Below are 15,626 nucleotides of genomic sequence, written 5' to 3'. Positions count from 1 at the left end.
CTAGCTACCATTGTAACATCACACTGTCTATCAGCTATCTACCATGGTAACATCACAAGGTCTATTAGCTAGCTACCGTCACCTACATGCTAACATCACACTGTCTATCAGTTAGCCACCATGGTAACATCACACAGTCTATCAGTTAGCTACCATGGTAACATCACACTGTCTATCAACTAGCTATCATGTTAACATCACACTGTCTATCAGCTAGCTACCATGGTAACATCACACTGTCTATTAGCTATCTACCATGCTAACATCACACTGTCTATCAGCTATCTACCATGGGAACATCACACTGTCTATCAGCTATCAACCATGGTAACATCACAATATCTGTCAGCTATCTACCATCACCTACATGGTATCATCACACTGTCTATTAGCTATCTACCATGGTAACATCACACTGTCTATCTCTAGCTACCATGCTAACATCACACTGTCTATCAGCTAGCTACCAAGGTAACATCAAACTGTCTATCAACTAGCTACCATGCTAACATCACACTGTCTATCAGCTATCCACCATGGTAACATCACACTGTCTATCAGCTATCAACCATGGTAACATCACAATATCTGTCAGCTATCTACCATCACCTACATGCTAACATCACACTGTCTCTCAGCTATCTACCATGGTAACATCACACTGTCTATCAGCTAGCTACCAACACCTACATGGTATCATCACACTGTCTATCAGCTAGCTACCAAGGTAACATCAAACTGTCTATCAACTAGCTACCATGCTAACATCACACTGTCTATCAGCTATCTACCATCACCTACATGCTAACATCACACTGTCTATCAGCTATCTACCATCACCTACATGGTATCATCACACTGTCTATCAGCTAGCTACCATGTTAACATCACACTGTCTATCAGCTAGCTACCATGGTAACATCACACTGTCTATCAGCTATCTACCATCACCTACATGCTAACATCACACTGTCTATCAGCTAGCTACCAAGGTAACATCAAACTGTCTATCAACTAGCTACCATGGTAACATCACACTGTCTATCAGCTATCTATCATGGTAACATAACACTGTCTGTCAACTAGCTACCATGGTAACATCACAAGGTCTATTAGCTAGCTACCGTCACCTACATGCTAACATCACACTGTCTATCAGTTAGCCACCATGGTAACATCACACAGTCTATTAGCTATCTACCATCACCTACATGCTAACATCACACTGCCTATTAGCTATCTACCATGGTAACATCACACTGTCTATCAGCTATCTATCAGGGTAACATCACACTGTCTATCAACTAGCTATCATGGTAACATCACACTGTCTATTTGCTATCTACCATGGTAACATCACACTGTCTGTCAGCTATCTATCATGGTAACATCACACTGTCTATCAGCTAGCTACCATGTTAACATCACACTGTCTATCAGCTATCTACCATGGTAACATCACAATATCTGTCAGCTATCTACCATCACCTACATGCTAACATCACACTGTCTATCAGCTATCTACCAAGGTAACATCAAACTGTCTATCAGCTAGCTACCATGGTAACATCACACTGTCTATCAGCTCTCTACCATGGTAACATCACACTGTCTATCAACTAGCTACCATGGTAACATCACACTGTCTATAAGCTATCTACCAAGGTAACATCACACTGTCTATCAGCTATCTACCATGGTAACATCACACTGTCTATAAGCTATCTACCAAGGTAACATCACACTGTCTACCAGCCAGCTACCATGGTAACATCACACTGTCTACCAGCTAGCTACCATGGTAACATCACACTGTCTATCAGCTATCTACCAAGGTAACATCACACTGTCTATCAGCTGTCTACCATGGTAACATCACACTGTCTATCAGCTATCAACCATGGTAACATCACACTGTCTATCAGCTATCTACCATGGGAACATCACACTGTCTATCAGCTATCAACCATGGTAACATCACAATATCTATCAGCTATCTACCATCACCTACATGCTAACATCACACTGTCTATCAGCTAGCTACCAAGGTAACATCAAACTGTCTATCAACTAGCTACCATGCTAACATCACACTCTCTATCAGCTAACTACCATGGTAACATCACACTGTGTATCAACTAGCTACCATGGTAACATCACACAGTCTATTAGCTAGCTACCATGGTAACATCACACTGTCTATCAGCTATCTATCATGGTAACATCACAAGGTCTATTAGCTAGCTACCGTCACCTACATGCTAACATCACACTGTCTATCAGTTAGCCACCATGGTAACATCACACAGTCTATCAGTTAGCTACCATGGTAACATCACACTGTCTATCAACTAGCTATCATGTTAACATCACACTGTCTATCAGCTAGCTACCATGGTAACATCACACTGTCTATTAGCTATCTACCATGCTAACATCACACTGTCTATCAGCTATCTACCATGGGAACATCACACTGTCTATCAGCTATCAACCATGGTAACATCACGATATCTGTCAGCTATCTACCATCACCTACATGGTATCATCACACTGTCTATTAGCTATCTACCATGGTAACATCACACTGTCTATCTCCTAGCTACCATGCTAACATCACACTGTCTATCAGCTAGCTACCAAGGTAACATCAAACTGTCTATCAACTAGCTACCATGCTAACATCACACTGTCTATCAGCTATCCACCATGGTAACATCACACTGTCTATCAGCTATCAACCATGGTAACATCACAATATCTGTCAGCTATCTACCATCACCTACATGCTAACATCACACTGTCTCTCAGCTATCTACCATGGTAACATCACACTGTCTATCAGCTAGCTACCAACACCTACATGGTATCATCACACTGTCTATCAGCTAGCTACCAAGGTAACATCAAACTGTCTATCAACTAGCTACCATGCTAACATCACACTGTCTATCAGCTATCTACCATCACCTACATGCTAACATCACACTGTCTATCAGCTATCTACCATCACCTACATGGTATCATCACACTGTCTATCAGCTAGCTACCATGTTAACATCACACTGTCTATCAGCTAGCTACCATGGTAACATCACACTGTCTATCAGCTATCTACCATCACCTACATGCTAACATCACACTGTCTATCAGCTAGCTACCAAGGTAACATCAAACTGTCTATCAACTAGCTACCATGGTAACATCACACTGTCTATCAGCTATCTATCATGGTAACATAACACTGTCTGTCAACTAGCTACCATGGTAACATCACAAGGTCTATTAGCTAGCTACCGTCACCTACATGCTAACATCACACTGTCTATCAAGTAGCTACCATGGTAACATCACACAGTCTATTAGCTAGCTACCATGGTAACATCACACTGTCTATTTGCTATCTACCATGGTAACATCACACTGTCTATCAGCTAGCTACCATGGTAACATCACACTGTCTATCAACTAGCTATCATGTTAACATCACACTGTCTATCAGCTAGCTACCATGGTAACATCACACTGTCTATTAGCTATCTACCATGCTAACATCACACTGTCTATCAGCTATCTACCATGGGAACATCACACTGTCTATCAGCTATCAACCATGGTAACATCACAATATCTGTCAGCTATCTACCATCACCTACATGCTAACATCACACTGTCTCTCAGCTATCTACCATGGTAACATCACACTGTCTATCAGCTAGCTACCAACACCTACATGGTATCATCACACTGTCTATCAGCTAGCTACCAAGGTAACATCAAACTGTCTATCAGCTAGCTACCATGGTAACATCACACTGTCTATCAGCTCTCTACCATGGTAACATCACACTGTCTATCAACTAGCTACCATGGTAACATCACACTGTCTATAAGCTATCTACCAAGGTAACATCACACTGTCTATCAGCTATCTACCATGGTAACATCACACTGTCTATAAGCTATCTACCAAGGTAACATCACACTGTCTACCAGCCAGCTACCATGGTAACATCACACTGTCTACCAGCTAGCTACCATGGTAACATCACACTGTCTATCAGCTATCTACCAAGGTAACATCACACTGTCTATCAGCTGTCTACCATGGTAACATCACACTGTCTATCAGCTATCAACCATGGTAACATCACACTGGCTATCAGCTATCAACCATGGTAACATCACAATATCTGTCAGCTATCTACCATCACCTACATGCTAACATCACACTGTCTATAAGCTATCTACCAAGGTAACATCAAACTGTCTATCAACTAGCTACCATGCTAACATCACACTGTCTATCAGCTAACTACCATGGTAACATCACACTGTTTATCTGCTAGCTACCATGGTAACATCACACTGTCTACCAGCTAGCTACCTTGGTAACATCACACTGTCTATCAGCTAGCTACCATGGTAACATCACAATGTCTATCAGCTAGCTACCATGGTAACAACACACTGTCTATCAGCTCTCTACCATGGTAACATCACACTGTCTATCAACTAGCTACCATGGTAACATCACACTGTCTATAAGCTATCTACCAAGGTAACATCACACTGTCTATCAGCTATCTACCATGGTAACATCACACTGTCTATAAGCTATCTACCAAGGTAACATCACACTGTCTACCAGCTAGCTACCATGGTAACATCACACTGTCTACCAGCTAGCTACCATGGTAACATCACACTGTCTATCAGCTAGCTACCATGGTAACATCACACTGTCTATAAGCTATCTACCAAGGTAACATCACACTGTCTATCAGCTATCTACCATGGTAACATCACACTGTCTATCAGCTATCTACCATGGTAACATCACACTGTCTATCAGCTAGCTACCATGGTAACATCACACTGTCTATCAGCTAGCTACCATGGTAACATCACACTGTCTATCAGCTAGCTACCATGGTAACATCACACTGTCTATCAGCTAGCTACCATGGTAACATCACACTGTCTACCAGCTAGCTAACATTACACTAAGATACATTACATCATGATATTTAGAACAAAAATGTTATTTTTCTAGCTCACATCTCTGTGTCTGTCTGTCTCTCTGTCTTTCTCTCTGTCTTTCTCTCTCTGTCTCTCTCTGTCTCTCTCTCCTCCCCCTCTCTCTCTTACTCTCTCTCCCTCTTACTCTCTCTCTGTCTGTCTGTCTGTCGGTCTGTCTGTCGGTCTGTCTGTCTGTCGGTCTGTCTCTCTCTGTCTCTCTCTCCTCCCCTCTCTCTCTTACTCTCTCTCCCTCTTACTCTCTCTCTGTCTGTCTGTCTGTCGGTCTGTCTGTCGGTCTGTCTGTCTCTCCCTCTGTCTCTCTCTCTCTCTCTGTCTGTCTCTCTCTCTCTCTCTCTCTCTCTCTCTCTCTCTCTTACTCTCTCTCTCTCTCTGTCTGTCTGTCTGTCTGTCTGTCTGTCTGTCTGTCTGTCTGTCTGTCTGTCTGTCTGTCTGTCTGTCTGTCTGTCTGTCTGTCTGTCTGTCTGTCTGTCTGTCTGTCTGTCTCTCTCTCTCTCTCTCTCTTACTCTCTCTCTCTTACTCTCTCTCTCTGTCTGTCAGTCTGTCTGTCTCTCTCTGTCTCTCTTTCTGTCTCTCTCTCTGTCTCTCTCTCTGTCTCTCTCTGTCTTTCTCTGTCTCTCTCGCTGTCTCTCTCTCTGCCTTTCTCTCGGTCTCTCTTTCGGTCTCTCTCTGTCTCTCTCTGTCTCTCCTTCTCTCCCCACATCGTCCTCTTTCAGTTTCCTCTTGGATTCTCAGTAGCAGCCAGTGTGAGGGTGGGCAACGCTCTGGGTGCAGGGAACACAGAACAGGCCAAGCTGTCTGGGAAGGTTGCCTCCATCTGTGCATGTACGTAGCAGCAACTAGCTAGTGATGCTAGCATGGCTCTAATATGGGCCAGATCTTAATGGACCAAGCATGACAGGTCCTGTTTCACTCCACTAACCTGCCATCTACGCATTCTGAGACGTTTCTATTGGTGGGGGTGATCCCTGACCTCTTACCCCCTAGGCTGGTCAGCTGACTGCCTGCAGGAGTGGGGTCAGTTCAACTCTAGAGCTCTGTCAGAATTTCCAAAAATTTAAAAAAACTTGTTTTCTTTTTGTCATTATGAGGAAAATGTTTTATTTAATCCATTTTAGAATAAGGCCGTAATGTAACAAAGTGTGGATAAGGTCAAGGGGTCTGAATACTTTCCGTATGCACTGTATATAGAGGGTGACTTTGTTTCTTGAATAATATTAATGATTGTCAGAATGGTTACTAACTCTTTGTCTTTTCTGTCCAGTCATCGTCTCGTGTTTTGTCAGTACGTTTGTCCTCGTGACTAAAGACGTGATGGGGTACATCTTTACCACAGAACAGTGAGTACAGACACACACCCACCACACTGATTAACTTTAGAAACCTTGTGTGTCTGTGTATGTGTGTGTGTGTGTGTGTGTGTGTGCGTGTGCGTGTGTGTGACATCTTGTAGACACACAGACACCACATAACTTCCGTAACATCCAGTAATCATGTTATAACCTGCTTCACCAACAGCATGACACTGTAGGCGTTATGAACCCAGTTTGTTTGGAATGTTAGCACCAATAGGTCTGGGACCACTCTAGTAGAACCCAGTGGCACCTTAGCCTGGGGGCCAGTTTGTTTGGAATGTTAGCACCAATAGGTCTGGGACCACTCTAGTAGAACCCAGTGGCCTCTTAGCCTGGGGGCAAGTTTGTTTGGAATGTTAGCACCAACAGGTCTGGGACCACTCTAGTAGAACCCAGTGGCCCCTTAGCCCTGAAAGAACCTGTCTCTCTGTGTGTTCCAGGGACATTGTGAAGAGGGTGGCTGACATCATGATCCTGTATGGCTTCTTCCATCTGGCAGACACCTTCGTGGTGAGATTACACTGTGTGTGTGTGTGACAGGGCGTAATGTGTGTGTGACAGGGCGTGATGTGTGTGTCGTGACAGGGCGGGATGTGTGTGTCGTGACAGGGCATAATGTGTTTCGTGAGAGGACGTGATGTGTGTGTCGTGACAGGGCGTGATGTGTGTGTCGTGACAGGGCGTGATGTGTGTGTCGTGACAGGGCGTAATGTGTGTCGTGACAGGGCGTGATGGGCAGTGTCGTGACAGGGCGTGATGGCGGTGTCATGACAGAGAGTGATGTGTGTGTCATGACAGGGCGTAATGTGTGTGTGACAGGGCGTAATGTGTGTGTGTCGTGACAGGGCGTGATGGTGTCGTGACAGGGCATGATGGGCAGTGTCGTGACTGGGCGTGATGTGTGTGTCGTGACAGGGCGTGATGTGTGTGTCGTGACAGGGCGTGATGTGTGTGTCGTGACAGGGCGTGATGTGTGTGTCGTGACAGGGCGTGATGTGTGTGTCGTGACAGGGCGTGATGTGTGTGTCGTGACAGGGCGTGATGTGTGTGTCGTGACAGGGCGTGATGTGTGTGTCGTGACAGGGCGTGATAGGCAGTGCCGTGACAGGGCGTGATGGGCAGTGTCGTGACAGTGCGTGATGTGTGTGTCGTGACAGGGCGTGATGTGTGTGTCGTGACAGGGCTTGATGTGTGTCGTGATAGGACGTGATGTGTGTGTCGTGACAGGGCGTGATGGGCAGTGGCGTGACAGGGAGTGATGCGTGTGTTGTGACAGGGCGTAATGTGTGTGGCGTGACAGGGCGTAATGTGTGTGTCGTGACAGGGCGTAATGTGTGTGTCGTGACAGGGTGTGATGTGTGTCGTGACAGGGCGTGATGTGTGTGTCGTGACAGGGCGTGATGTGTGTGTCGTGACAGGGCGTGAAGGGTGGTGTCGTGACAGGGCGTAATGTGTGTGTGTCGTGACAGGGTGTGATGTGTGTGTCGTGACAGGGTGTGATGGGCAGTGTCGTGACAGGGCGTGATGTGTGTGTCGTGACAGGGCGTGATGTGTGTTGTGATAGGACGTGATGTGTGTGTCGTGACAGGGCGTGAAGGGTGGTGTCGTGACAGGGCGTAATGTGTGTGTGTCGTGACAGGGTGTGATGTGTGTGTCGTGACAGGGCGTGATGGGCAGTGGCGTGACAGGGAGTGATGCGTGTGTCGTGACAGGGCGTAATGTGTGTGTCGTGACAGGGCGTGATGTGTGTGTCCTGACAGGGCATGATGTGTGTGTCGTGACAGGGCTTGATGGGCAGTGTCGTGACAGGGAGTGATGCGTGTGTCGTGACAGGGCGTAATGTGTGTGTCATGACAGGGCGTAATGTGTGTGTCGTGACAGGGCGTGATGTGTGTGTCGTGACAGGGCGTGATGTGTGTGTCGTGACAGGGCGTGATGGGTGGTTTTGTGACAGGGCGTAATGTGTGTGTGTCGTGACAGGGCGTAATGTGTGTGTGCCGTGACAGGGCATGATGGGCAGTGTCGTGACAGGGCGTGATGTGTGTGTTGTGACAGGGCATGATGTGTGTGTCGTGACAGGGCGTAATGTGTGTGTCGTGACAGGGCGTGATGTGTGTGTCGTGACAGGGCATAATGTGTGTGTCGTGACAGGGCGTGATGGGCAGTGTCGTGACAGGGCGTGATGTGTGTGTCGCGACAGGGCGTGATGTGTGTCGTGATAGGATGTGATGTGTGTGTCGTGACAGGGCGTGATGGGCAGTGGCGTGACAGGGAGTGATGCGTGTGTCGTGACAGGGCATAATGTGTGTGTCGTGACAGGGCGTGATGGGTGTATCGTGACAGGGCGTGATGTGTGTGTCGTGACGGTGTGATGTGTGTGTCGCGACAGGGCGTAATGTGTGTGTCATGACAGGCCGTGATGTGTGTGTCGTGACAGGGCGTGATGTGTGTGTCGTGACAGGGCGTGATGGGCAGTGGCGTGACAGGGAGTGATGCGTGTGTCGTGACAGGGCGTAATGTGTGTGTCGTGACAGGGCGTGATGTGTGTATCATGACAGGGCGTGATGTGTGTGTCGTGACGGTGTGATGTGTGTGTCGCGACAGGGCGTAATGTGTGTGTCATGACAGGCCGTGATGTGTGTGTCGTGACAGGGCGTGATGTGTGTGTCGTGACAGGGCGTGATGTGTGTGTGTCATGACAGGGCGTGATGTGTGTATCGTGACAGGGCGTGATGGCGGTGTCATGACAGGGAGTGATGTGTGTGTCATGACAGGGCGTGATGTGTGTGTCATGACAGGGCGTGATGTGTGTGTCATGACAGGGCGTGATGTGTGTATCGTGACAGGGCGTGATGGCGGTGTCATGACAGGGTGTGATGTGTGTGTCGTGACAGGGCGTGATGGGCAGTGGCGTGACAGGGAGTGATGCGTGTGTCGTGACAGGGCGTAATGTGTGTGTCGTGACAGGGCGTGATGTGTGTATCGTGACAGGGCGTGATGTGTGTGTCGTGACGGTGTGATGTGTGTGTCGCGACAGGGCGTAATGTGTGTGTCATGACAGGGCGTGATGTGTGTGTCGTGACAGGGCGTGATGTGTGTGTCGTGACAGGGCGTGATGTGTGTGTGTCATGACAGGGCGTGATGTGTGTATCGTGACAGGGCGTGATGTGTGTATCGTGACAGGGCGTAATGTGTGTGTCGTGACAGGGCATAATGGGCGGTGTCGTGACAGGGCGTAATGTGTTTGTCGTGACAGGGCGTAATGTGTTTGTCGTGACAGGGCATAATGGGCAGTGTCATGACAGGGCGTAAGGTGTTTGTCGTGACAGGGCGTAATGTGTTTGTCGTGACAGGGCATAATGGGCGGTGTCATGACAGGGCGTAATGTGTTTGTCGTGACAGGGCGTGATGGGCGGTGTCGTGCGTGGAGCAGGAAAGCAGAAGATTGGAGCGTTGTGTAATCTGGTGGGCTACTACTTCATTGGCTTCCCCATCGGAGTCTCCCTCATGTTCCCTAACAAGATGGGCATCATCGGTGAGTAGAGGATAAATAACAGCATGGTAATATATCAGAGGTGAGTAGAGGAGAGACAACATGGTAATATACCCTCTCTCTCTCTTTCTCTCAGGTTTGTGGATAGGCCTGTTCACCTGTGTGTTAATCCAGTCCTTGTTCTTGGTTGTTCTGCTGTGTAAACTGGACTGGAAAAAAGCCAGTCAAGAGGTCAGTCACTATTTATGTCCTGTGTTTTAACCTCACTAGTTGCCTCTAATAGCTGATTTGTTTCGTCAGGCCCTGCTCTCTCTCTCTCTGTGTGTGTGTGTGTGTGTGTGTGTGTGTGTGTGTGTGTGTGTGTGTGTGTGTGTGTGTGTGTGTGTGTGGTGGGATGTTTTCTGGTACCCACAAGGATAGTAAAACTTTGAAAATTTTCACAAGTGGGGACATTTCACCAGACCCCACAAGGAACAATGCAATTGTAGTGTTAGGTTAAGGGTTGGGGTTAAGGAAAATAGTATTTTGAATGGGAATCATTTGTTAGGTTCCCAAAGGGATAGTAAAACCAACATGTGTGTGTTGTTAGGCTCTGGTGAGGGCAGGAGTCCAGCTCCCTGAAAGGAAAGAAGAGCAGTTTGGACTGGAGAAGAGAGGTAACATTCCAGCAGTTCCATATATTCTAAATCCCATGGTTCCATTTATTCTAAATCCCACGGTTCCATATATTCTAAATCCCACGGTTCCACATATTCTAAATCCCACGGTTCCATATATTCTAAATCCCACGTTTCCATATGTTCTAAATCCCACAGTTCCATATATTCCAAGTTTTACAGTTCCATATATTCTAAATGCCACAGTTCCATATATTCTAAATCTCAGGGTTCCATATATTCTAAATCCCACGGTTCCATATATTCCAAGTTTTATGGTTCCATATATTCTAAATCTCACGGTTCCATATATTCTAAATCCCACGGTTCCATATATTCCAAGTTTTACGGTTCCATATATTCTAAATCCCACAGTTCCATATATTCTAAATCTCACGGTTCCATATATTCTAAATCCCACAGTTCCAAATATTCCCAATTTTAAGGTTCCATATATTCTAAATCCCACGGTTCCATATATTCCAAGTTTTACAGTTCCATATATTCTAAATCTCACGGTTCCATATATTCTACATCCCACGGTTCCATATATTCTAAATTCCACGGTTCCATATATTCTAAATCCCACGGTTCCATATATTATGAATCCCACGGTTCCATATATTCCAAAATGTATGGTTCCATATATTCCAAAATGTATGGTTCCATATATTCTAAATCCCACGGTTCCATATATTCTAAATCCCACGGTTCCATATTTTCCAAGTTTTACGGTTCCATATATTCTTCCCACAGTGCCATTATTCCAAGTTTCATGGTTCCATATATTCTAAATCCCACGGTTCCATATATTCTAAATCCCACGGTTCCATATATTCTAAATCCCACGGTTCCATATATTCTAAATCCCACGGTTTCATATATTCTAAATCCCACGGTTCTATATATTCTAAATCCCACGGTTCCATATATTCTAAATCCCACGGTTCCATATATTGTAAATACCACGGTTCCATATATACCAAGTTTTACGGTTCCATATATTCTAAATCTCACGGTTCCATATATACCAAGTATTACGGTTCCATATATTCTAAATCCCACGGTTCCATATATACCAAGTTTTACGGTTCCATATATTGTAAATCCCATGGTTCCATATATTCTAAATCTCACAGTTCCATATATACCAAGTTTTACGGTTCCATATATTCTAAATCCCACAGTGCCATATATTCCAAGTTTCATGGTTCCATATATTCTAAATCCCACAGTGTCATATATTCCAAGTTTCATGGTTCCATATATTCTAAATCCCATGGTTCCATATATTCTAAATACCACGGTTCCATATATTCTAAATCCCACGGTTCCATATATACCAAGTTTTACGGTTCCATATATTGTAAATCTCATGGTTCCATATATTGTAAATCCCACGGTTCCATATATTCTAAATCCCACGGTTCCATATATACCAAGTTTTACGGTTCCATATATTGTAAATCCCACGGTTCCATATATTCTAAATCTCACGGTTCCATATATACCAAGTTTTACGGTTCCATATATTCCAAATCCCACAGTGCCATATATTTCAAGTTTTACGGTTCCATATATTCTAAATCTCACGGTTCCATAATACCAAGTTTTACGGTTCCATATATTCTAAATCCCACGGTTCCATATATACCAAGTTTTACGGTTCCATATATTGTAAATCCCATGGTTCCATATATTCTAAATCTCACAGTTCCATATATACCAAGTTTTACGGTTCCATATATTCTAAATCCCACAGTGCCATATATTCCAAGTTTCATGGTTCCATATATTCTAAATCCCACAGTGTCATATATTCCAAGTTTCATGGTTCCATATATTCTAAATCCCACGGTTCCATATATTCTAAATACCACGGTTCCATATATTCTAAATCCCACGGTTCCATATATACCAAGTTTTACGGTTCCATATATTGCAAATCTCACGGTTCCATATATTGTAAATCCCACGGTTCCATATATTGTAAATCCCACGGTTCCATAGATACCAAGTTTTACGGTTCCATATATTGTAAATCCCACGGTTCCATATATTCTAAATCTCACGGTTCCATATATACCAAGTTTTACGGTTCCATATATTCCAAATCCCACAGTGCCATATATTTCAAGTTTTACGGTTCCATATATTCTAAATCTCACGGTTCCATATATACCAAGTTTTACGGTTCCATATATTCTAAATCCCACAGTGCCATATATTCCAAGTTTTACGGTTCCATATATTCTAAATCTCACGGTTCCATATATACCAAGTTTCATGGTTCCATATATTCTAAATCTCACGGTTCCATATATTCTAAATCCCACGGTTCCATATATTCTAAATCCCACGGTTTCATATATTCTAAATCCCACGGTTCCATATATACCAAGTTTTACGGTTCCATATATTGTAAATCTCACGGTTCCATATATTGTAAATCCCACGGTTCCATATATTGTAAATACCACGGTTCCATATATACCAAGTTTTACGGTTCCATATATTGTAAATCCCACGGTTCCATATATTCTAAATCTCACGGTTCCATATATACCAAGTTTTACGGTTCCATATATTCCAAATCCCACAGTGCCATATATTTCAAGTTTTACGGTTCCATATATTCTAAATCTCACGGTTCCATATATACCAAGTTTTACGGTTCCATATATTCTAAATCCCACAGTGCCATATATTCCAAGTTTTACGGTTCCATATATTCTAAATCTCACGGTTCCATATATACCAAGTTTCATGGTTCCATATATTCTAAATCTCACGGTTCCATATATTCTAAATCCCACAGTGCCATATATTCCAAGTTTTACGGTTCCATATATTCTAAATCCCACGGTTCCATATATTCTAAATCCCACGGTTCCATATATTCTAAATCCCACGGTTCCATATATACCAAGTTTTACGGTTCCATATATTGTAAATCTCACGGTTCCATATATTGTAAATCCCACGGTTCCATATATTCTAAATCCCACGGTTCCATATATACCAAGTTTTACGGTTCCATATATTGTAAATCCCACGGTTCCATATATTCTAAATCTCACGGTTCCATATATACCAAGTTTTACGGTTCCATATATTCTAAATCCCACAGTGCCATATATTTCAAGTTTTACGGTTCCATATATTCTAAATCTCACGGTTCCATATATACCAAGTTTTACGGTTCCATATATTCTAAATCCCACAGTGCCATATATTCCAAGTTTTACGGTTCCATATACCACGGTTCCATATATACCAAGTTTCATGGTTCCATATATTCTAAATCTCACGGTTCCATATATTCTAAATCCCACAGTGCCATATATTCCAAGTTTTACGGTTCCATATATTCTAAATCCCACGGTTCCATATATACCAAGTTTTACGGTTCCATATATTTCAAGTTTTACAGTTCCATATATTCTAAATCCCACAGTTCCATATATTCTAAATCTCACGGTTCCATATATTCTAAATCCCACAGTTCCAAATATTCCAAATTTTAAGGTTCCAAATATACTAAATCCCACGGTTCCATATATTCCAAGTTTTACAGTTCCATATATTCTAAATCTCACTGTTCCATATATTCTACATCCCACGGTTCCATATATTCTAAATTCCAAGGTTCCATATATTATGAATCCCACGGTTCCATATATTCCAAAATGTATGGTTCCATATATTCTAAATCCCACGGTTCCATATATTCTAAATCCCACGGTTCCGTATTTTCCAAGTTTTACGGTTCCATATATTCTAAATCCCACAGTGCCATATATTCCAAGTTTCATGGTTCCATATATTCTAAATCCCACGGTTCCATATATTCTAAATCCCACGGTTCCATATATTCTAAATCCCACGGTTCCATATATTCTAAATCCCACGGTTTCATATATTCTAAATCCCACGGTTCTATATATTCTAAATCCCACGGTTCCATATATTCTAAATCCCACGGTTCTATATATTGTAAATACCACGGTTCCATATATTCTAAATCTCACGGTTCCATATATTCTAAATCCCACAGTGCCATATATTCCAAGTTTTAAGGTTCCATATATTCTAAATCCCACGGTTCCATATATTCCAAGTTTTACAGTTCCATATATTCTAAATCTCACGGTTCCATATATTCTACATCCCACGGTTCCATATATTCTAAATCCCACGGTTCCATATATACCAAGTTTTACGGTTCCATATATACCAAGTTTTACGGTTCCATATATACCAAGTTTTACGGTTCCATATATACCAAGTTTTACGGTTCCATATATTGTAAATCCCACGGTTCCATATATTCCAAGTTCCATGATTACATATACAGTATGACATTTGACATATAGAGCTCTGAAAGCTTTGCCATGCTTGTTTTTTTTTTACAGCAGCCCTATGTCTTTACATGGTGTGTAACTTTACATGGTGTGTAACCCTCCAGGCTGGTCGGAGGCGGTCCCACCCAGCGACGAGAGCCCTGGGGAGGGAAAGACGGACGTGGAGGGGCTGGGTGGGGACAGGGGGGAAGGCGGGGAGGAGTTGGAGGCTGAGGCGGGGCCGGTGGTCAGTACGGTGAGGTTGACTGTCAGACAGCTGGTGCTTCGACGTGGGCTAGTTGTCATCCTCATGTTCCTCATCCTCACCGCTGGAATCATCCTCAGTGAACTGCTCACCAGCCTGCTGCTCGGATAAACTGAGCCAAAGAGATTACCCACAGCCACATATACAGTACAGGAGGTTATTACAGCCACATATACAGTACAGGAGGTTACTACAGCCACATATACAGTACAGGAGGTTACTACAGCCACATATACAGTACAGGAGGTTACCACAGCCACATACAGTACAGGAGGTTACCCACAGTACAGGAGGCTACCACAGCCACATATACAGTACAGGAGGTTACTACAGCCACATATACAGTACAGGAGGTTTCTACAGCCACATATACAGTACAGGAGGTTACTACAGCCACATATACAGTACAGGAGTTTACCACAGCCACATATACAGTACAGGAGGTTACCACAGTACAGGAGGTTACCACAGCC

The 15,626-nt window shown here is 43.8% G+C and overlaps 1 protein-coding gene across 1 annotated transcript; it reads left to right on the top strand.

The window, feature by feature from the left end:
* Positions 1-5,682: 5,682 nt before the first annotated feature.
* Positions 5,683-15,277, top strand: LOC112237583 (multidrug and toxin extrusion protein 1-like). The gene is made up of 7 exons (XM_042309796.1): positions 5,683-5,866; positions 6,306-6,381; positions 6,837-6,906; positions 9,799-9,931; positions 10,026-10,120; positions 10,479-10,545; positions 15,014-15,277. The coding sequence occupies exons 2-7, from the start codon at positions 6,356-6,358 to the stop codon at positions 15,262-15,264; spliced, it is 642 nt and encodes a 213-aa protein (XP_042165730.1). The 5' UTR covers positions 5,683-5,866; positions 6,306-6,355; the 3' UTR covers positions 15,265-15,277.
* Positions 15,278-15,626: the final 349 nt, after the last annotated feature.

This window comes from Oncorhynchus tshawytscha, linkage group LG30 (assembly GCF_018296145.1).
Source record: "Oncorhynchus tshawytscha isolate Ot180627B linkage group LG30, Otsh_v2.0, whole genome shotgun sequence".
NCBI lineage: Eukaryota > Metazoa > Chordata > Actinopteri > Salmoniformes > Salmonidae > Oncorhynchus > Oncorhynchus tshawytscha.
This window is presented reverse-complemented; position numbering and strand designations above follow the sequence as displayed.